The 21,967-nt window shown below is 39.5% G+C and overlaps 1 protein-coding gene across 4 annotated transcripts in view; it reads right to left on the bottom strand.

Annotated features, from left to right (window-relative positions):
* Positions 1-21,967, bottom strand: part of LOC109050966 (kinesin-like protein KIF21A) — a 46,458-nt gene extending 24,491 nt beyond the window's left edge. For all 4 annotated transcript variants that reach the window (XM_042753575.1, XM_042753579.1, XM_042753576.1 and 1 more), the window contains exons 1-11: positions 21,730-21,967; positions 6,944-7,166; positions 6,221-6,403; positions 5,640-5,789; positions 5,427-5,561; positions 5,119-5,298; positions 4,878-4,993; positions 3,880-4,075; positions 2,499-2,688; positions 2,354-2,417; positions 868-1,077 (exon numbers count right to left, since the gene is read on the bottom strand). In XM_042753575.1, coding sequence (XP_042609509.1) covers positions 868-1,077; positions 2,354-2,417; positions 2,499-2,688; positions 3,880-4,075; positions 4,878-4,993; positions 5,119-5,298; positions 5,427-5,561; positions 5,640-5,789; positions 6,221-6,403; positions 6,944-7,166; positions 21,730-21,773 — 1,691 coding nt within the window. In that variant the 5' untranslated portion in view covers positions 21,774-21,967. The remainder of the gene's footprint in view (positions 1-867; positions 1,078-2,353; positions 2,418-2,498; positions 2,689-3,879; positions 4,076-4,877; positions 4,994-5,118; positions 5,299-5,426; positions 5,562-5,639; positions 5,790-6,220; positions 6,404-6,943; positions 7,167-21,729) is intronic.

Genomic DNA, 21,967 nt, shown 5'->3' with positions numbered 1-21,967 from the left:
GAAGCTTTTAGAACTGATTCAACAAAATGGAGAGCAAGTGTTATGCATTAGAGGTGAGATCTGTGTATTTTTCATCCTTGGACTGATGGGAAATGTAATTTGTTTGCACAATTTGTATAAAAGAGTGCCATTTTGCAGCAAGCTTTATCTCTTTCTGATACATATTTTATTTTAGTTTCACTATTTTTATTATGTAAATAAACAATTGCAATATAATAAACTTCCAAGAAAATACCATCTGGGAATATATATGTGTAGTGTGTGTACTGTATCTGACCACAGTGTGTTTCCCTACTGTTTACCACAGTGACCCTCAGCATGTGTATGTTTATATATTAAACACTGGTATCAAATGTTCAAACATGTTCTAATTTGTTACACTCTTTATTTAAGTTTAAATTTTTAGAATGTTGTCTTCTATTATTCTGATCTTTTCATTGTTATTATTATGTTTCTCCACATATTCCATGCTTTGGCAATATTGTATTTTTTACAGCCATGCCTAATGTTGATTTTTTTATTTATTTATTTATATTTATAGTTTATTTATATTTTTATTCAATGTTATATATATATATATATATATATATAATAAAAGAGAAATATAACTGTTCTCTATTCACCATTAGCAGGTGTGGTAAAAGAACTGATTACAGTCTGTACAATGATGCTTGACGCAGCTATTACACATCTGAAAGAACAATACAGCTCACCATGAAACCAGACAGATCTCACAATGCTTCTGTTTCACACAGCTAGAGAAGAGGGGCAATTATTCATAACACACACTCACTCTCAGCCCATTACCATGGCAACAGCCCCTCCAGATACCACCTCACACTGAGATCACTTTCACCCTCTAATTACCTCTTCTTTTTCTTCTTCTCTTTCCTCTTCAGTTTCTCTAGATCTTTCTTGGCGATCTCAATGATGTCGGAGGTCTCTTGGCTCGGGTCGGGCCCCAGCAGGGCTGGAGAGAATGCTCCAGACGATCCGAAAAACGGAGGACGGCTGGACACTCGTGTGAGGTTTCTCCTCAGGTTTTCATTCACTGCTTCACTCTCCAGAAGTTTGGATCTGATATACACAAAAAATGTAGAGTACATGAGAAAAAAAGACACACAAAAAAAAGATACATAAAAAAAAGACAAACAAAAAAAAAAAAAAAAAGACAGACAAAAAAAAGACAGACAAAAAAAAAAAAAAAAAAAAAAAAAAAAAAAAAAAAAAAAGATAGAAGAAAAATGACAGACAGACAGACAGACAGACAGACAGACAGACAGACAGACAGATGATAGACAGACAGACAGACAGATGACAGACAGACAGACAGACAGACAGACAGACAGATGATAGACAGACAGACAGACAGACAGACGACAAAAAAAAAAAAAAAAAAAAAAAAAGACAGACAGACAGACAGAAAAAAAAAAAAAAAATAAACAAAGAAAAAAAAAAAAAAAAAAAAAAAAACAGACAGACAGACAGACAGATAGATAGACAGACAGAGGCAGAGATAGACAGAGAGAGACAGACAGACAGACAGACAGATGATAGATAGATAGACAGATGTGACTTATTTGGAGTGAGCAGTGGTTCATGGCTGTGACTTACAGACAGACAGACAGACAGACAGAGATAGATAGACAGACAGACAGACAGACAGACAGAGAGATAGATAGACAGACAGACAGACAGACAGACAGATGATAGACAGACAGACAGACAGACAGACAGACAGACAGACAGATGATAGACAGACAGACAGACAGACAGACAGACAGAGATAGATAGACAGACAGACAGACAGACAGACAGAGATAGATAGACAGACAGACAGACAGACAGATAGATAGACAGACAGACAGACAGACAGACAGATAGACAGACAGACAGACAGACAGACAGACAGATAAAAAAAAAAAAAACAGACAGACAGACAGATGAAAAACATACACACACACACACACACACACACAGAAAAAGATAGATAGACAGACAGACAGACAGACAGACAGACAGGAAAGACAGACAGACAGAGATAGATAGACAGACACAGGACAGACAGACAGACAGACAGACAGACAGATGATATACACACAAACAAACACACATAAACACATAGTTTTTTTTGAATAGACAGACAGACAGACAGACAGATGATAGACAGACAGACAGACAGACAGAAGATAGATGACAGACAGACAGACAGATAGATAGATAGATAGATAGATAGATAGATAGATAGATAGATAATTCTACATTATTCAGTACAAAAACAACTAAAAAACAGTATAGATTTATAATATTAGCCTCATTTACAGTAGGATATCAGCATAAATACAAAAAATACCTTAGATCCTCAATCTCCTTGATGTAATTCTGAATCATATTTCCAATCTCCTCACTGCCTTCACCTGAAAACATAGTCCAAATTCTGTCAACAACTATCAAACATCTTACAAAGTCTTTGATTGGCCGTATTTGCCGTGCTGTACCTGCTCTGGAGAGCACCTGATTGGCCTGTTCACTGAGCAGCTGTGTGAGCCGAGCGCCCTGAGCGTCGATGGCTTCCTGCATGGCCTTCACGCGCATGCGCAGATTATTGTTCTCTATCTGCAGCATTGAGTTCTCATGGAACATGTCATTGATGCTTTCCAGCCCATCCTCTCCGACCATACGCTTCCCCTGAGAAACACACACAGACTTACTTCATTTACTAAACATTCACACACACAATATATAAAAGAATCACAATATTATTTATTAGCTAAACCCCATGTCAGAAATTTCTATTTCACAAGTTATCTGCAATTTCATCATGAACGTCTAGGGGTTAGCAATCCCTTGATTGGTAAAGCCTGACGTAAAAAAAATAACGTAATATTTTAGCACTGTTTAGCTGACATTATTTAATCAGCCATTAAAGGCCCCTGCATACTTCATTGTGCATGTTTTGCTTCATCTAGAGCACTTGTTAAGAGTGTTGGCACTACCTGATGGACTAACTCATGTCTTTCATTAGTTTTGTGTGAATGGACGCTTACTGATAAAACAACCAAGAGCTGGCTCTTCAAGTTACATTAAGTGATGAGTAAATCCCAATGATTTAAAGACTGGCTGTTTTCTACCAACTATTTCAGGGGGATTTTGTTGACTAATCATTCTTCAAAAGTGCTTATTGTAGTGCTGTGGGAACAAATTAGTTTCAAAGTGTACTGTTATAAACCAATCCACCCTGACTGTAGAAATTATGCAGAAGCCAGCCAAGCAGATTGCTTATGAATTTTTGGAAACATTTTTATTTTCAAGTTCAGTAATTCTACAGTATAATATATACTTGAAACTGAACCTCTAACCTCAGTGTTAGCAGGTCAAATTATGAACCATTACTAATTTTTATGCATTTGGTCGTGGCCCACTAGATCTGTTACACACGCTGCTGCTGGACTTGCTGCTACCAAGAGATACACAGACACATTGCTGTGAGCATGTCAGACAAGCTGCAGCAGCAATAGGAATACAGTAAATAAATCCTGTAGCAGATGTAGACAGGTGGTCCTGGGGGAGGTGGAGGGTTTCAGAGGATCTCTGACAGTGCGCTGCAGGACCAGCTAACAGCAAACAATGAACCAGACTATTTAATGTTGAGCAAGCAATCTCACTGGCTGCAGAATGAGCAGGGACCCATCAGCTTGTGCCATGTAGTAAATAATGTCATAGCAGACTGCATGAAAAGGATCCATCAGCCTGCATCTAGATTTTCATGGCTGAGCTATATATGTTGAGGATACACTGAAGACATGCTGGAACTGAAGTCCAACTCACATAGAAGGTTCTCAGGCCTAACACCTCCATATTTTTATAGCAGAATCTCACCGTTCTGTACTCCATGAGCTCCATCTGCAGTCGGGCGATCTCCGTCCTGAGTGCACTGATCTGCTGGCTGGCCTTGTCTTGGTTCACCACAACCTTGTTCTTGATGTTGCGAGCTCTGTTAGCGTACTTCAGTGTGTTCAGGGTTTCCATGAAGTCCTGATCTGATGGGCTGGTGCAGGCGATCATCACTGTTTGACTAAGAAACCGGAGAGAATGTCCAGCTTTATTTATTTACTCATACTGTCTAATGCTACAATGTCAAATAAATATTTTGTCCAGATGTGGATCAAGTCTCCTGTTGAAAATGCATTCCTAATATTGGTATTATGATCCTGATTAAAGAATTTCAAGCTCACCAGTAAAAAAAAAATCGTTATTATCGTGTTACAATTCTGTTATTATCCTGTTATTACACTGCTATTCCAAATCTGTATGCTGTTCATGGGAAATACTGTGAAAAGCACTTCCTACTAATGCTTGAAGAATTTGAACTGAATTGGACTATTGTTAGACTGAAAAAGTGAGAGGTTTCAGTCTTCTGAAATCATATGATAACTTTGACTAAAATTAAATGAAATTTAAGTAGTCATTCAATGATAATATTCAACGACATCAAATATTGCCCCGGTTGTCAGGCATGACATCAATGATATTTGGTCAAGAGGCATGCAAAAACAAATTTTGTTATTGACGTCAAATCTGACATTATGTGTTGAAAGGCTACATTTTTAAAGCTACAATGACATCATCAAAGAATAATGCTTTGAATTTTGGTCTGCTCTACATACAAACCTATTGGAACATAGTGCATACGAACTGCTTTCGTTTTTATGCCTTTTATAGTTTGACAGCCATTATTACTTCAAACTATCGTTGTATGAAAAAGACGTTTCCAAGATGTTTCCAAGAAAAAAAATAACCACATTCTGAGAAAATAGTGGCAGAATTTACATTTCTGGGTGAACTATTCCTTTAATTCCAGAAAGTTTCGCACAGACCTGTTTCCTCCCAGTGAATCCTGCAGAAGGCGAGTGAGTTTGGAGTCTCGGTAAGGCACATGCGATGATCGTTTGCTTCTGTCTCCTAAAGCACTGATGACATTCCCTAATGCCAGCTGCATCACAGCGAGGAAAGAGAAGTTTCAGTTCACCTTATATAATCCAGGCCTGAAGAAATCTGTGGGCGATTAACATGCAGTCTTATTATGTGTGATTGTTTAATAATATTACTCGTTCTGACCAATCCACAGTTAATGGAGATGCCCTCTTTGGCTCGGTCCCCCGTGGCCCCCGTCCTCTTGAGTCTCTCTGACCCAGCCAGATCCACGAAGTGAAACTTGGCTGTGAGGGTTTCAAACTCTTCCACCTCGGACGAGCTGTTGGCCAGTCGATTGTCCGTTTCATTGTCCTGCTCTGGGGGCTGAGAATAAAACGAATGAAAAGTGAATTAAAACAAAAATATACTAGACGGTGTTTGTTTGTTTTGGTGTTTCTACTCAATATGGCAGCTGTAGGAATGGGAACTCAGGGAACTAAGACGGTTCTTACGTTTTCTGCGGGTGCACAAACACGCACTTGGCAGATGTGAATGGTGAAGATGGCGTGAGATCGAGAGCTCTGTACATTCATCTGAGTGCTAGCAGTGGTGCGGGAGAGAGCGCCCAGCTTCAGACACTGCATCATCTACAGCACACACATCAGTACAGTCACTTACACTTGATGCATAATATATATCTCGGTAAAGAAATGGCTGACTCTCACCTCCGCCTCGGAGGAGACTGTGCGTGTTGTCACGCCTACAGTGTAGATGCTGCCGCTGGCGTCCTCGTGGATTTTAATGTGAGATTTCTGCTTCCTCATCTCAATGTCACGTGTGGTGTCGAAAAGATCCAACACCTCCTCATTATACAGCTGAAGATACACGCATAGAGAGAAGACAGACCATACAATAGTAATTAAACCATTCATATTATTGCATTGTTTCTGCACGTATTCCTTACATATTCCATATTGTTACAGTCTTTGAGGCAGGTGTGATTCTAGTATTTATTCATTTTATGAAAAAGCTATTATTTTTATATTTACAGTGTTCAATTTGATTGTAATTTAAGTTTTAGAATTTTTTTTTATGTGCTTTCGTCATTTGTATTAGATTTTATACATATATATATATATATATAATATATATATATATATATATTATATATATATATATTATATATATATAACTACTAATTACACAACTTAAGATACATCCGGATAGAGAAGACAGACCAAATAATATTAATTAACATTGTTAATTAAAATAATCTAGTAAAGCACCGCCCACAAGAGCTCTGTACCTCCAGAAACTGTGCGCTGATCTTGAACTCTGGGACGGGTCGACCCTGGTCTGCGGCCGCCTGGCGTCTCTGCTCGATGCCTTTATAGAGGTGACTGACCGCCCGCGGGATGATGCCCAGCTCCTCGTCTGGTATGGTCACGTCAAAGCCCGTGCCCATCGTATACGTCTTCCCCGACCCTGTCTGAGATCCAACACCAACATCTGATCGGTGTCGATACACGTTCAACTGTTTCATAAACACTTCATCGTGTGGTTCTTTATGCATTTTTTAACTGTGAATTGGGTTGAACCCAATTATAGTTGTGATGTAAAAGTATATTATTTCCCTGTTTAACACTGTAAAGCTGCTTTGACACAATCTGCATTGTAAAAAGCACTATATAAATAATGGTGTTTTGTCTAGAGGGTGGCTGTCGGAGTTCGATGTGTCTGTCTGGTGAGACTGCTGATAAATAGGGAGAGACAGACAGATATCAAATCTGTGATGCTGTTTAAAGGACTCCAGCCATGAAATGCAGGTCATAAATGAGAAAGACAGCATGAAGAATATATGGATGTCAGACAGAGCAGAGCTTGCACATGTGAAACTAGTTCAAATCCAAACTCCTTTAACCTGTCATCTTAAATGATCCTGGATGTGTTTGAATTCCTCACGTGTGGGACAACAAATAACCCGACGTGTCAAAGTCAACATGAAAAGACATTGTCTAGAAACACAAACCTGTCCGTAGGCAAAGATAGTGGCATTATAACCCTCAAAACATCCTTCGATGAGCTTCTCAGTGCAGTTGGCATAGATGGTGTCCTGCGTGGAGTCCATGTCAAACACATAGTCATACGTGAAGGCCTTGTCCTTTCCCAGAACCACCTGGGGTTCGCCAGGGGTCACAAACGTGCAGATGTGACATCCTTCAATCTTTTCCTTTGCCAGCTGAGGACGAATCCTGTGACACACAGAGAGAGACATGAAATATTCTAAAACGGCTTGCACAGCCACACGCTGAATAACAATGAGAACCTCCTGATGTGTTGATAAAGTGACAATTAATCATCTAAAATAAGAATGTAATTACTGGGTGTCTGACTGCTGGGATAACATGTCTTACACAGTTTAACACTTCAAAGATGAAATCTCTGTCAATAAACAAGGATATGCTTCTTCACATTCAGCAGGATACAAAAAACTATGTTTGATCTCTAGAAGTCTCTATTATATTTTGGTTTTCAAATATGGCTCTGGTCCTTCTTGATCCCTCTTTTAACTTTTTATTTATTTTCAGCCAATCACTTAGAAAAGTAACATCACACCTCTCTTTAACAAGCCATATTTGAGGTATCGTTCATAGCACACTAAGTTTAATACTTAGCAGTAGGGTTTGTTCAAATCACCGATCCGCAGCAACAGTGATGCCTTCATGGCTCAGTAAACACCTCTAAAAAGAGACACTGATGTCACTTTCTATGGCGCACCTGACAGCAGAGGCTGAGCTTTCACTCCGACTGTGAGAGACGCTTTTGTTCAGAGCACAATTCACTGACAGCAGCACAGAGAGACTATTGTGTGTGTTTGATACTGGATCTGTCGTGTACTGAACACCAGAGAGAGAGAGATAGAGAGAGAGAGATACGTGGGTGAGAGACACATAAGCAGAGGATGGGTTGGAGCCAGTCTGTAAGATCTGTATTGTTTCAAACATGTCAGCAGTGTGGAAGCATTTAAAACTGTCCAAGAAAGTCGCAAAAATCTGCCTCATGGCACGAGGAAAACCTGTGCTGAAACAGTGTTACTCGTCAGTTGCTCCGTAAAAATTTTATGCATTCTTACAAGGCACGTGACAGTGTGATATGTGCGACAAACATCTTCCCAAATTCATAATGAGAATCATTTATAAATCTGCTGTTGTCAACAAAAAGAAGCTTGAAAAAGCAAGAACTCCATCAGCATTCAATGTTAGTGTTGTAATTTTACTGTTTTTCAGTAAAATAAAATAATAAGTAAAACAATAATAATGATAATAATAATTACAACAGCTTTGTTAATACATTTAATATAACATTCACACAGTGTTCAAATTGTGAGCTGTAATATTTTCTTCTGTTTTAAAAGAAGTCTCTTCTGCTCAGGAAGGCTGCATTTATTTGTACAGTAAAAAATACATGCCTGATTCAAGGAGTCTCAAAAATGGCCAAACATATTATTTTACTAACTTATTAATTTTAAGTTAAATTGTGCAGCAAGAATGTTAAAAATGTTCAGTGTTAAATAAATATTTTTAAATGGTTGTTTTGTAATTTATTTTTTATTTTTTTTGAAGAGCAAGACAAAACAGTAAAAAAGCACATTTTGGCTATTTAATTTATGTATGCAGTCTTCGGTCCAGTGTTTAATTTAGTTTGATTTCGGCTTCAACCAAGAATTTTCATTTTGGTGCATCCCTAGCCTGAACCAGCTGAACTGGCTCCTTTCAACTCTGAGAAGCAAGGGCACTATTCCGAGTCTCTCCCATTTGTCAGAGCTTCTCACCTTGTCTCTCATATTTATCTCTGAGCCCTTAACCCTTCTGAGAAAACACATTTCAGCAGCTTGAATGCTGAACTTGTTTTGGTCATTACCCAAAGTTCATGATGGTTGGAACATAGATCAACTGGTTAATCAAGAGCTTGGCCTTCGTACTCAGCTCCGGCTTCACCACGATAGTCTGGTACAACAACCAAACTATTGCCACCACCACTCCTTTCTATTGATCTCATGTTTAGATCTGCCGACAGTTCTGAACAAGAACTCAAGATACTTTAACCCCTCTACTTGGGGAAGCAACTCACTCCTTACTTGAAGTGGGTAATCTACCTTTTTCCAGCTGAGAACCATGGCATCAGATTTGGAGGTGCTGACTAATATAATCAGGCAAGGTCAGCAAGTTGCCATCCTGACTTACAAGAGCCTGAACCAGTCTATACTTCATCAAACTGATGGTTTGCAACAGTGAAAGGCAGCAAGAACATTCTAGCTACAGCTCAAATTCCACAATAGAGGCTTTGAACAAAGCCCACTCAGTCTCCAGCCTCCCTAAGGATCAAGGAGTAGCTCCTCTGGAGGTGGGAGCTAAAGCTCTTCCAGACAGGATCCAAACATTCCCATTTCACCCAGATTATTTATTTTGGCATCCCCAAGTCTGTCCAAAAGCTTTCAGACCCCGTCACCTTATTTAATTTACCAATAGGCGGTGATCCATTGACAGCCCTGCTACTCTCTTTACGAAGTGTTCAAAACACACAGCCACAGGTCCAATGATATAACAACACATTCAATCATCAAACTTTGGCCTAATGTGGTCTGGAAGTAGGTACACAGAGTTTATTATGGCCAATCCATTCTGAGCACAAAAGTCCAACAATACAATACCACTCCCTTCCAGGTCTCTTCATCGTCACCAACATGAGCTTTGAAGTTGCCGAGTAGTACTACGAAGAACCTAGGTGGTACTCCTTCCAGGGCCCAACCCAGGGTCTCCAAACCCAGGGTCTTCAATTTGAACTGTGGTTTGGCACATTCACAGAACACAGTCAGAATCTTTCCCCATGTGAAAAAAATCACAGAGAGATGACCCTCTTGTCAACCAAGTTAAGCTTGTAAGTATTCCCACACCCTATAGTTGCCTCTCATCCGGGCCGACTGCAGAGAAGCAGCTTGCCCAACCCCTATCCAGGTGTTTGGTTCCAGAGACCGAGCTGTGTGCGGAGGTGAGGCCATCTATATCTAGCTGGTATCACATAACCTCCTGCACCTCTGACTCCTTCCCCACCAGAGAGGCCACGTTCCATGTACCAAAAATTCTGCAACCAAGGTCTTCAGGCCTTCCCTGCCTGCTGCTCATTGTATATTGCATCAGGTCTCCTAATCATCCCCTTGCAGTTAGTTAGGTCGCAACAAATATTGCTTCTCCACCGGGGCTGGTGCCAGAGCTTGAGCCCAATTGGTAAGGTATTTTTTTTTTTTTTTTTCGGCTAAGCCCAACTGTGCCACATGGGCCAAAGCCAGTAAATAACTATTGTCGTAGCATATATACACATTGTGACGAGTAGGGTGGGTCTGAGAGTCGTGGGAGCGGAGCAAGGCCAGTGGAGTGAATGATAATGAGTGACACCTGCGCCACTCACTGGTCTCAAGTTATTGTTGTCACTGTTACATTGGTGCTGAAACCCAGGAGGAAAGAGGGACAGGCTGTCAGAAAGCCCTCGCCACTGTGAGGAATCCGCGGTCCCATCGAGCATGGCAGTGCAATCTGTCGCCTTGGACACTTGAGGCGGTGGGCTGGAGTGAGTCGCTGGGGAGATGGACGCCAGCCATCGTCAATCTCCTTTATATTGTTTTGGTTCTGAAATCACATATAGGACTGCACAATTAATCAAATTTCTAATCGCGATTACAGTTGTGGATGCCACAATTACGTAATTGTTTAAAGCAGCAATTAATCATTCAAAGTCCACTTATGTTATTCTGTGTGCTTAAGATGCGTTTTTTCTTTCTTCATGGTATCTTAACGGTTTTTCCATTGTTTAAATTTTAGTATAACACTATAATACCATTCATATTTTTACTTTTTTTATCATTTAAAGAAGAAACCAATCTGATGTATATTTGACATTTGAGGCTAATACTATATAAAAGCACTAAAAGTAATCAAAATAAATAATCTCAATCACAGTTTAAATTCATATAAAAATATGGCATGCAGTTGCATCAAACAATGGTATAAACATCATTCAATGTAAATTGTGATAATCATAATTAATAATCGCAATTACAATTTCAAGGGAATAATCGACAATTCTAATTTTTGTCATAATCGTGCAGCCCTAATTTCATATTACAAATATACAGTAATTGCATACCAAATATCCAACACAACTAAATGATCAATATTCTGAATATCCTACGTCGACCAGTGGAAATATGAATATCACCAGTGATGAATATCACCAGTGCTCTTTTCCAAGGAGCAATTTCATAACACTTTATAACCTTAACCCAAAATGTTCATCTTTCCAATATAAACATCACTGCTATTTACAGCAATTTACATACAAATATTTGAACTTACTACACTAATGAATACAATAAAACACTCCATTATTAATCTCCAAATTACTAAGAAAAGAATTCTGAAATTAGACATCTATAGACAAGTCTCTGCCTGTCCTTCACATCCCTGAGGCAGCTTCATGCAGTCGGTAAAAATCATTAAATCGTGATCTCTAGACAGCCTTTCACTACACCTGGCATTTTAAGAGAAACCTGGATCATCTTTCCTTTCCAAAATCCCAAACTAATCCTTTAGATGAAAGAATGTAGATGACAGGAATCATGAAAAGTGCAAAAAAAATAAAAAAAATAAATTAAATTATAGCATCAGACTAGTACTATATCATCAATGCATGTCACCAACAGAGGAAGAGGGAAAGATTTAGTTGAATTTGGTATGGATGGACTGGCTTGCATTATGCAGGAATCAGCAGCACAGCTCTCTTTGTCTCTCTTTGTGTCTGTCATGAGTGCGGTTTTCCTGCTCTGTGACAGAATGTAGGCCACTACTGGATCTGCTGCTGTTTAACCTCAATTCCTCATTCACACGCACTCATGTCTGAGGTCACGGCGATTTTTTACTTTTAGCTCAAATGAGTGATTATTACAGTGTCCACATTCATGTTTCTGACAGTAAACACTAATGAAAAAAACACTCATCCCTGTCAGCAGTCCCTGACACTGACAATCATTATAAAGGACACTGCTTTTTTTAAACAAGCCTGTGGTTTGTTCTATAATGAATAAGCAAGACTTCTCCGTTCAGCACTGTGTATAATATAAGGATATTGGATATTTTAGGCATTTTATAGAATTGTGACTTTCTGTGTGTTAACCTGCCACACAAATCTCCAGAGCTGCTGAGCTATTTCCAGAAGCATTTCATCTGAAATATGTAGCTTATTAAAAACTTATCACCAAACACACAGAAACAAGGTCTTTGGTCAGTACTGCACCAAAAGAAAGCTTGGGAGAAACAAGACCCTGCTGCAGCTGATCATTGCATAAACAGTATTGCTTTAAATTAAATTGCTATATTAGCATTAAATTACCTTTTTAACTGCTGGCACAATTTTAGAAAGGCTTATTACCTACAACAATCTAATTTGCTGTTTGACTGTATTGGTAACATCGGCTGAACAGTAAAGACACTGAAGTGGAACAAAGTACATTTTAATGAAACATTATTTCATTTGGATTAATATAAGATTTTCGTGTGTGTCTCTAGATTGCTAGTTATGACATCTACCAAACATAAAAGTAACGGTAACTAATTAAATTATCTAAAATAAACACTTTCCCTTACAGTCATCTACAGTATAGCACATTTTACGATAAATCTTGCTACTGTAAAAAAAGAATGAATGAACGAATGAGCAACAAATAAGCAAATAAACAAATAAGCAAAAAAGTCAATACTAGCTTTTTTCATGTCAGAAGATAAAAATAAGGTAGGACTGCCTTAGTGAATCGATCATTTGAATATTTTAATAAGAATAGACTGACATTAAAATTGTGGCCTATATGGATAAGCTGATAATTATTTTCATGTCATGGTTGATATCTGATTAATGGCTATCTTGCACATAAACCAAAAAGAAAACAATAAAAGTAAAATTAATAATATTAGTAATCTAATATCTGTGCCGACAGACAGTCTCTATGTGACACAGCTATTGATGCAGTGCAGCGAGGCGACACAGCTTTTCACAGCATGAGTTTGTGAGCGCATACACGATCACAGCATGTGTGAGAGACAAGAGACGAGAGCACCGGCTTAATTCAGTCCCACAGGCCTCCAGAGACCCACTCGAGGGAGAACCGGCTCTAAATACAGCATGAGACATGATGGGAGTAAACAGATATCAGATGGACCCAGATGCATTGTGGGATACAGCAGAACAGTGCCTCTGAAATAACTGGCCTGTTCTTTTCTGTCTTGGCAGTTTATCAAGCATTTCTAGTGAAATCACAGTCTCAGAGACATTTGGAAGAGCATAGAAAGTCAGAGGGCAACAGGTAAAGATTGGTAAAACTAATGGCGTCCTGAAAGGTTTTAAAACGAGAGAGAGTGCTCTTTGTTCTTTAACTAGAGCACGACATCAAACTCAATTCAAATGCATTTGACTTGTAGCCATTTTGTCCCATAATACAGCAGTCTAGAGCTGCCAGACAGGTGCATTCTGGGTTTCAGAAGGCTGTAAACTGTAAAGATACCACACACATCTGTAGCAACAGCATTACACACCACACAGGTGAAAACATGCCAAGTCAAGTCACCTTTATTTATATAGCGCTTTTAACAATACAGACTGTGTCAAAGCACTTTACAGTATTGAATAGGAAAAAAGTGTGCCAATAATGCAAAATGACAATAGTAAACACTTAATTTTCAGTTAAATGCAGTTCATCATTGAATTCAGTGATGTCATCATCTAGCTCAGTTCAGTTTAAATAGTATCTGTGCAATCAAGTGAACGTTATCACATGATATTAAGTGTCCCCAACTAAGCAAGCCAGAGGTGACAGCGGCAAGGAACCAAAACTCCATCGCTGACAGAATGGAGAAAAAACCTTGGGAGAAACCAGGCTCAGTTGGGGGGCCAGTTCTCCTCTGACCAGAAGAAACCAGCAGTTCAATTCCAGGCTGCAGCAAAGTCACATTGTGCATAACTGGTTCCTGTAGTCTTGTCCCGGTGGCCGTCTGAGACAAGGCCTTTACTGGGGATCTGTCTCTGGGGCTCATCTAGTTGTTACATGTCTGTGCAATATTGAATTCACATAGGAAACTGTTATTGTAATAAAATTGTAAAATAAAATTGTAATAAGATTTCGCAATATTTAATGTATTTTTGATCTAATAAATCTGGTCATGGTGCATAAGACACTTCTTCCAAAAACATTTTATTATTATTATTCCAAACATTTGACCAGCTGACCATTACACCAACAGGGGTGTCTCCAGGACCAGGGTTGGGAACCACTGTTCTAGCAAAGCTTTTCACAAGGTTTTGGAGTGCTTCTCTGGTAATTTTTGTGTATTCGTCTAGTAGAGCATTTGTGTGGTCAGTCACTAATGTGGGACAAGAAGAACTGTCTCTCTGTTTCAATTCATCCCAATGGTGTTTGATGGGGTTAAGGTCAGGGATCTTTGTGGGTCGTCCAGTTCTTCCACACCTCAACTCATCCAACCGCACCTTAACTTTCCCTTCACTGGAAGTAAGGGGTCTAGCCCCATCCCTCCTCCACCAAACTTTAAATCTGGCACAATGCAGACAGGCAGGTGATGTTCTCCTGGCATCTGGCACCAAACATAGTATCATAATTCTTCACTCCACAGAACAGGTTTTCATTTCCATTAAACTCCTACCACATAGTTTTTGTGCTAATATTAATGCCAGTGGAAGTTTGGATCTCTTCAGCTGTGGTTGCACAATGGAGCATTGGTGACTTTTATACACCATGTGCATCAACACTCGGTGACCCTGCTGCTGTTCCTAAACACTTCCACTTTCACAACTGACTTTGCAAAAGTGGCATCCTATAATAGTTCCACACTTGAATTCACTGAGCTCTTTAGTATGACCCCTTTATCCACAAATGTTTGTAAATGCAGACTACATGTCTAGGTGCTTGATTGTATACACCTGTGGCAATGGGTCTGACTGAAATGCCAGAATTCAACAACCTTTTTAGACCACAATAATTTATTAGAATGGTGTAGGGCAGGGCTGGGCAACTTCTGTCCTGAAGGGCCACTGTCCTGCAGAGTTTGGCTCCAACCCTAGTCAAACACACCTGAACAGTTCAATGTCTTGAAGATCACTAGAAAGCTACAGGCAGGTGTGTTTGATTAGGGTTGGAGCCAAACTCTGCAGGTCAGTGGCCCTCCAGTAGAGTTTTATTTTTGCTGCCAACAGAGTACCAATTTGTCTTGGGAATATCAGATACAAGTCCTGCAGAGTCCTGCCATATTTCTCACAGAACAGTGGCCAGGTCACCACGTGATGTAAGTGGAGGAAAACATTTCCTCAATCTCTCCTCCAAAACACCACAAAGTGGATCAATAATATCCAGATCTGGTGACCATGCAAGCTATGAGAGATGTTAAATTTCACTTTCAAGTTCATCAAATCACTCAGTCATCAGTCTTGCTGTTTGCACTGGTACATTATCATCCTGATACATTGCACTACATTCAGGGTACATTGTTTAAACAATTGGGTTCACATGGTACTCCAGAATAGTCCGGTAAAGTTTAAAAGGGATGTGCCCAGCTAGATCAGTGGGGAAAGGCAAGATAAGGTGCTTTCACACCGGAGGAATCTTTTCATAGTTCCTAGAGCTATTGGTGTAAGTTCCCGCTCTTTGGCGTGCTCGCACAGCAGGATGGAATGTATTTAGTTTTAGGAACATTAGCATTTGCCATGTAAAAATATTAACCCCACGAACATGGACAATATATAACAGCATTTAGCTACCTGTTGTCTGCAGCGTTGTGTTCTTTTTTCAGCCTTGATGATAACGTTGCAAGTTGACATAGGAGACTGTCAAATTTTCATGCTCTTTCACGTTATCTGTGCATTTAAATTACATCTCCGTTATCACGAAACCCACAACACACAATGAAAACAGCTATGAATGTGGCATTCTTCATTCACCGGTTGTTGACGACTGTAAGTGCCGTGAATAAAGACGTCACTATCGGCCGCTTCAGAGTCCTTGCTGCCGGTGCAAATGCAAACAGGAAAACACCCAGAGGGAGAAATCGGTTCCCTGCAGGCTAGTTCCTAGAACCAAGTTCCTAGAAATATGCGGTGCGAAAGCGCCTATATTTTCTGCTTTTCCACTGAGGCTGGTGCCAGTGCTGGAGCCGTTGCTCAGTGAAGAGTGGCACTCATTCAGAACCTGGCTTGCACTTCAACTGGCAGGGAGCAGAACCAAAATGAGACTGGGATCGCTTGTTATCTCTTGCGAAAGGACAGCGTTGGTCTCTTCTGCTGACCACTGCTGAACTGACATATTTAATTGCTGTTAATGTTGCTAATTTACCTGAACTCTGACGGCTTTTATAAATGACACCTTTCAAAGTGAAGTCTATAGTGGAAGCACCACCTACTGATATCACAGGTCCCCTTGTTTGAGACCAGCAAGGCTCAGAACCAGGATCTGGGCATTTTTTTTTTTTTTGATTGGAAAAGCACAACCTGGTTACCAACTGGGCTATAGCTCTGGCACTAGTACCCAGTGTAAAAAGAGTAACTGAGAGTCCAAACCATCACCGATCCACCCCCATGCTTCACTCTGGGTATGCAACAATCTAGGTGACAACCCTTTTTTGGGCTTCCCCACACAGTTAACTCTCCCGGATATAGGAGAGATAGTGAATGCTTGTTTCACATTGTCTATATTTCAAAATTTGTGCTGCTGGCACCATTGACACCAATGGTCATGTGAAGTTCCTGATAAACAGTTTTGGTAGAAATAGGAGAGTCAATATGTACATTTAATTCTGCACTGAGCTAACCTGTTGAAAAAAACAAAAACAAAACGGCATATGCTGGTTAGGTTTGTTTTGAAGCATGGCAGTTGGTGTAAGCTGGTCCTTAGGTGGTCATGTGCTGGTCCTAAGCAACCAGCTCCTGCTCAAGACCAGCTCAGGACTATATAAAAACATCAAAAAATATCACACACTCCAAAAAACACAAAAAAACAATAATATGCTTTTTTTCAACAACAGGGTAAGCAGCTGTGGTTTTATGTTTTTTGGATACATCTATTTCGGGCAGTTACTCCTGTTGGATGCGGTTCATACTTCTTGTTGGTATGCTGACAATACCCTCGATACACCACAAAGACTGGCTGTCCCGGTTAGAGATGCCCCAGTGAGACCAACGTACCAAAAATCTGTCCTCTTTTGAACTCTGATATGTCTCACTTGTGTTGAGTCCTCACAACTCACAAAGTATACTTCACATACATCTCAATAAACTGCTTTCCATTAAAAACAACCAACAAAAAATACAGGAACAAACAGTAATGTACTGTATATTTTAGTAAAACAGTAACAACAGAGACTTCAGACCTGATTTATTTGTTCTTGTTCCAGTTACATTATCAGATGAAATTAAATTCAAATTACATAAACAAATTAACATGGACACAGAATCAACAGTAATTTTAATGAAACAAAACTAATAATACAAAGATGACATGATAAGGTGAAGACTAGCAGTAAGTCTACAGTAATGTTTGCATTCTGTAGGCATTGAGGCATGATGTGTTGACAGAAGCTCTCCTAAAAACCAACACTGATCCAACATTGCTGATCTCAACACCTCTAGTTACATACAGCATGTATATACCATGCCCCCTCACTGTGTTCCTGTGATTGTTTCTTACCTCACTGACCCATGATGAGAAGAGACTGAAACAGTATATGATGACATCTTAGCTTAATGTGTTCTAGATGAAGACATAGATTGGACTTTACATGCAGGACACAACCTGTCTGTGTTTGGTTATTCACAGAGGTTTGCGCTTGAGGCAATTTGATAGAATTCAGTAAAACTTGTGAGGCCAAACAAACAGAGATACTGTACAATGAAAAGTCACAGAATGCAAGTACTCAAGCATGTGGGAAGTGAAGTGCAGTTCGCTGGGTGTGGCGAATGTGGTAAAACTACCCCACGGCTGCTCTGCATAATATTGCTGCTTTCTAGACAAACTGCAATTACAGAGAGCAGAGATTCTGTTCCTGCCGCAGACCGGGAATATGCCCACATGCGGCTGCTGCAGTCTACGGGCGCATAGTTTCTGTGTATGAAGGATGTGACCCTCACTGGGGTCACCACAGACTAACTGGAGAGCTCTCCGTTCTGTTAACACATCAGCTTTACATCTAGAAAAAAAAAATGAGTACCGATGCAAAAAGGACATTCTTTTCGATGGATTCATTCAAAGGTTCAATTAATTTGGCATTTAGTCATTTTAATTAACTAAAACAAAACAATAAAATATAATTATTATTATCTGTATACCGTTCAAAAGGGTTTTTTTGGTAACACTTTCCAATAAGCTTACCTTATTTAGTGCATTAACTAACAATGAGCAATACATTTGTTAAAGTATTTATGAATCTTTGTTCATGTTCGTTATTTAAAGTATACCAATTCATTATTAGTTAATGTAAGCTCAAGTTCATTAAACAATATTATCAGACATGATTTTTGATTTTAAAAATACATATGTGACCCTGGAACACAAAACTAGTCTTAAGTGTCCATTTTTCAAAATTGAGATGTATACGTCACCTGAAAGCTGAATAAATAAGCTTTCCATTGATGTATGGTTTGTTATCAAGTACAGTGTATTTTGCTAAATAGGCTAAGCATTTCTGCAAACACTGTAGACATGGGTATAATATTTATTATGAATGTGACATCAGTAGACAAACTAGATTAACGAGAGGAAGCACATCAGAGTCTGATTTCATCTGTATCTGTGAGGCATGACAGGGCTTTTATTTCATCACAAAATGACATTTGCTCACGCAAGAGCCGCTGACTCACTGAAGAAAACTGCATCGTCATCCACAGCTGCCTCTCCGTGTACTGTAACCACGTCCACAATCACAGTACATCCACACAATCAGCTTTAGTAAATCAGTCAAGTATCTATATTTCTGCTTAAAGCGTTGTCAATGATCTGTAAATGTAAACAGATGAGACTCTGATTTGTGTCAAAATTTCATATCTGCAGCTAAACCAACCTGCTGCTGTTTATGTCATTAATATTAATCAAAAAGAGTATTAACAAAAAAATAAAATATTCACGGCTTAGGCTACATAAATTACAGGGGAAATCTCTGTAGACATCTGAAACACAACAAACAGGCTGATCACAAATCTAATGCACAGATTCATCAATAAATCTCTTCTTCCATTGATCATCTGTCAGTTAACTGTCTACTTTCAGCACAGAATGCCACTCAAACCAGTGACACACACACACACACACACAGTTGAAAACCTCTAAAGCACTAAAGTAGCGTTTCTGGTTGAAATGATGTCATTAGCCAGGTTTCCATCCAAAATTGCGAATTTAACTTATGCGCAAAACTGGAATATTGCATAAAACATGTGCTAACCAGCATCGTTTCCATCCAACAAGTCAAAGGGAACAAAATCGTCACTTCCTGATAAACTGATGCTATAAATCACTAAGAAAAGTAGGAGACTAAAATAATTTTCATATATAATAAATTACTTGCACCTCAGAGCGAGCAGACGAAACACAATAAACGCAGTCATTGCTTTCGGAGGTGGATGCTGTCGTTTGGGAACGCAGTCATGTAAGACAGTTCTGGAAGGCGATTATACAGAAACACTTTGATGACAGACTTTGCTCGTGGATTTCCGAATGACCATAACATGAATGAGAACGGTCCGCTGGTTAGTCAGGTTTTGCCGTCCCTTAGCGCAAAGTCACATGGTTTGTTGATGCGCTTGGAGGAATTTATTCACAAAATGCATTTCCATCTCCCAATATTCACATCAACCCTTGTTCGCGCATTAAAACCGGGTGATGGAAACATAGCTTTAGTTACATTGCTGTGGCTGATGCTGACACAGTTGTTCAAACTAGGGATGGGTCACGATTTTTGAATATTCGATTAGTTGATTTAATAATAGAATATCGAATAGGTTGTGCAGTTATTGTCTTAAAAGAATTCCCCATGTTTTTGGTGCTGATGCGGCGGTGACGCGTTCATGTAAGCCAGAGCTGATCCTCCCTATACGCAAAATACGCAAGATGCATAGGGCCACCAAAACACCACAACAAAAAAAATTGTTTTGTTTTTGAATTTGGCCAGCGGTTATGAAAACATGAATGATCATCCCTTTTAAAAAATCACTCAAACTCCCCTTTTATGTTAAAATCAGTCAAATTATGTAATGTGAATATCGTACAATCTTGCTCGAGACTAAAAAAACGAGTTGAAAGCGTAACAAGCTGCGGAAGAGACTCTGTTTTTTAAGCGCTTTCTGCGAGCACAATTCAAGGCGGAGTGAAACACAGACAAATGCGTTGCATTCATTCGTTCATAACTACTCATACCCCCCCCCCCCACTGAATCCGTATTCAAAAAGGCGCGGAAAACAAATAACACATTCTACGGAGCCACTAACGGGACATGAGGCTCCGTACGTGTGATCGCGAATCTCAAAAGTGAAGTAAAAAACAAGCGCTTGTTCAAAAGCGATTTAAATGTCCCACATATTAATAACAGCTCCCTGATGCCTGCAGTTTATATACAATATAATAAACCAACCATTTAATTGCGACAGAAGATACTGAAGTATATTTTTCCCTTTAGGGGTTCCATTTTTTTTTTTTAAATGGAAATGTCCTAGCCTTATGAGCAGTTGATTTATGCTAATCGAGGGACTCTTATGTTAATAATTGCCTCATTCAGTTATGTTTATTATATTAATATGTTTAAGCACGTTCCAATCATAATATATCTATAGGTTAAGGTAACCTATCTTCTGAATTAAACAGTTTATCATACTTTGACAGCGTGAATCCCGTCTCTCTCCCTCTCTCTCTCTGTTTATGGGTGTTTGTGCATGCATCCGGGGGAGGGGTGCGATTTTCTAATAACAGTTGAATAATACAGAGTGATTTTTGAAATATTATTTTTGCTTGGAATGCCCATCCCTTGTTCAGAGACACATCTACCATGTGTGCATCTTCAGTTGTGCTGGATACTGCATGTTAACAGGGCCAGACTGGGATCTCACACTCATCCAGGCCACACACAAAAGAAGGGGCCAAATTGGACCTTCTGGGGTACAACAGTTTGTCACTGTAGCAGTACTCTTAAAAGGATAAGATGGCTTATAAAAACGTAGTTCTGGGATTTTTAGCTTGTTTACTGTACACCTTGTCACATAGCAGCTTTTAGGCATTGCTCTGTTTTTTGTTATAAGTCAGAAATGACAAGGAGGCAGCTTCCCGCAATAGAAAGTCAATGGAGAATTTGATGTGGGCGTGGCCTAAAAGCGCTCTGTCTCTATATAACTGTGCATAACACTTGAAATATCCTGATTATCTGTCTTGTAGCGCAGCTTTGGCAACATAGACAAAGAAATTATTTGTTGCTGGAAACTTTCCATTGTTACATGGTGTTAGGACACGGTGTTACATTAATAAGAAATTAAATTTACGGATTTAGAAAACATATATAATGTTGCATATCAGTATTATAATGAAGCATTGAAAACAAAATCAATTTTTTTCCCGTTTCTATTGATTCCAGGGTGAAATGTAAGGCGCATATGTGCATTGGCTGCAGCAGGTGCCAGCGCATGAAAGCACATCATCATCATCACTAACGCACACTTGAGCTCGTGCCCTACCTGAGCGCCACGCGCACTGTGCTCTCGTCCTGTCCGCTTGACATGATTAGGTCTTCCTCGATCGCTCCTGGAAGTGCGCAGCAGTGCTCGGCTCATACACGCATCAGCTCATGATGTGCCTGCACCCGCCACAGCAGCGACGCATTGCGATCACGAGATCATTCACTCGATCCTGAGCGCGTCCCGATCTCTTCTGATCTACACGCTCGCTTCACGAAGACCCAGCCGCAATGCGTCA

This window comes from Cyprinus carpio, chromosome B25 (assembly GCF_018340385.1).
Source record: "Cyprinus carpio isolate SPL01 chromosome B25, ASM1834038v1, whole genome shotgun sequence".
In the NCBI taxonomy this organism is placed as follows: domain Eukaryota; kingdom Metazoa; phylum Chordata; class Actinopteri; order Cypriniformes; family Cyprinidae; genus Cyprinus; species Cyprinus carpio.
Note: the sequence above shows the minus strand (reverse complement) of the source record. Positions and strands in the feature narration are given on the sequence as shown.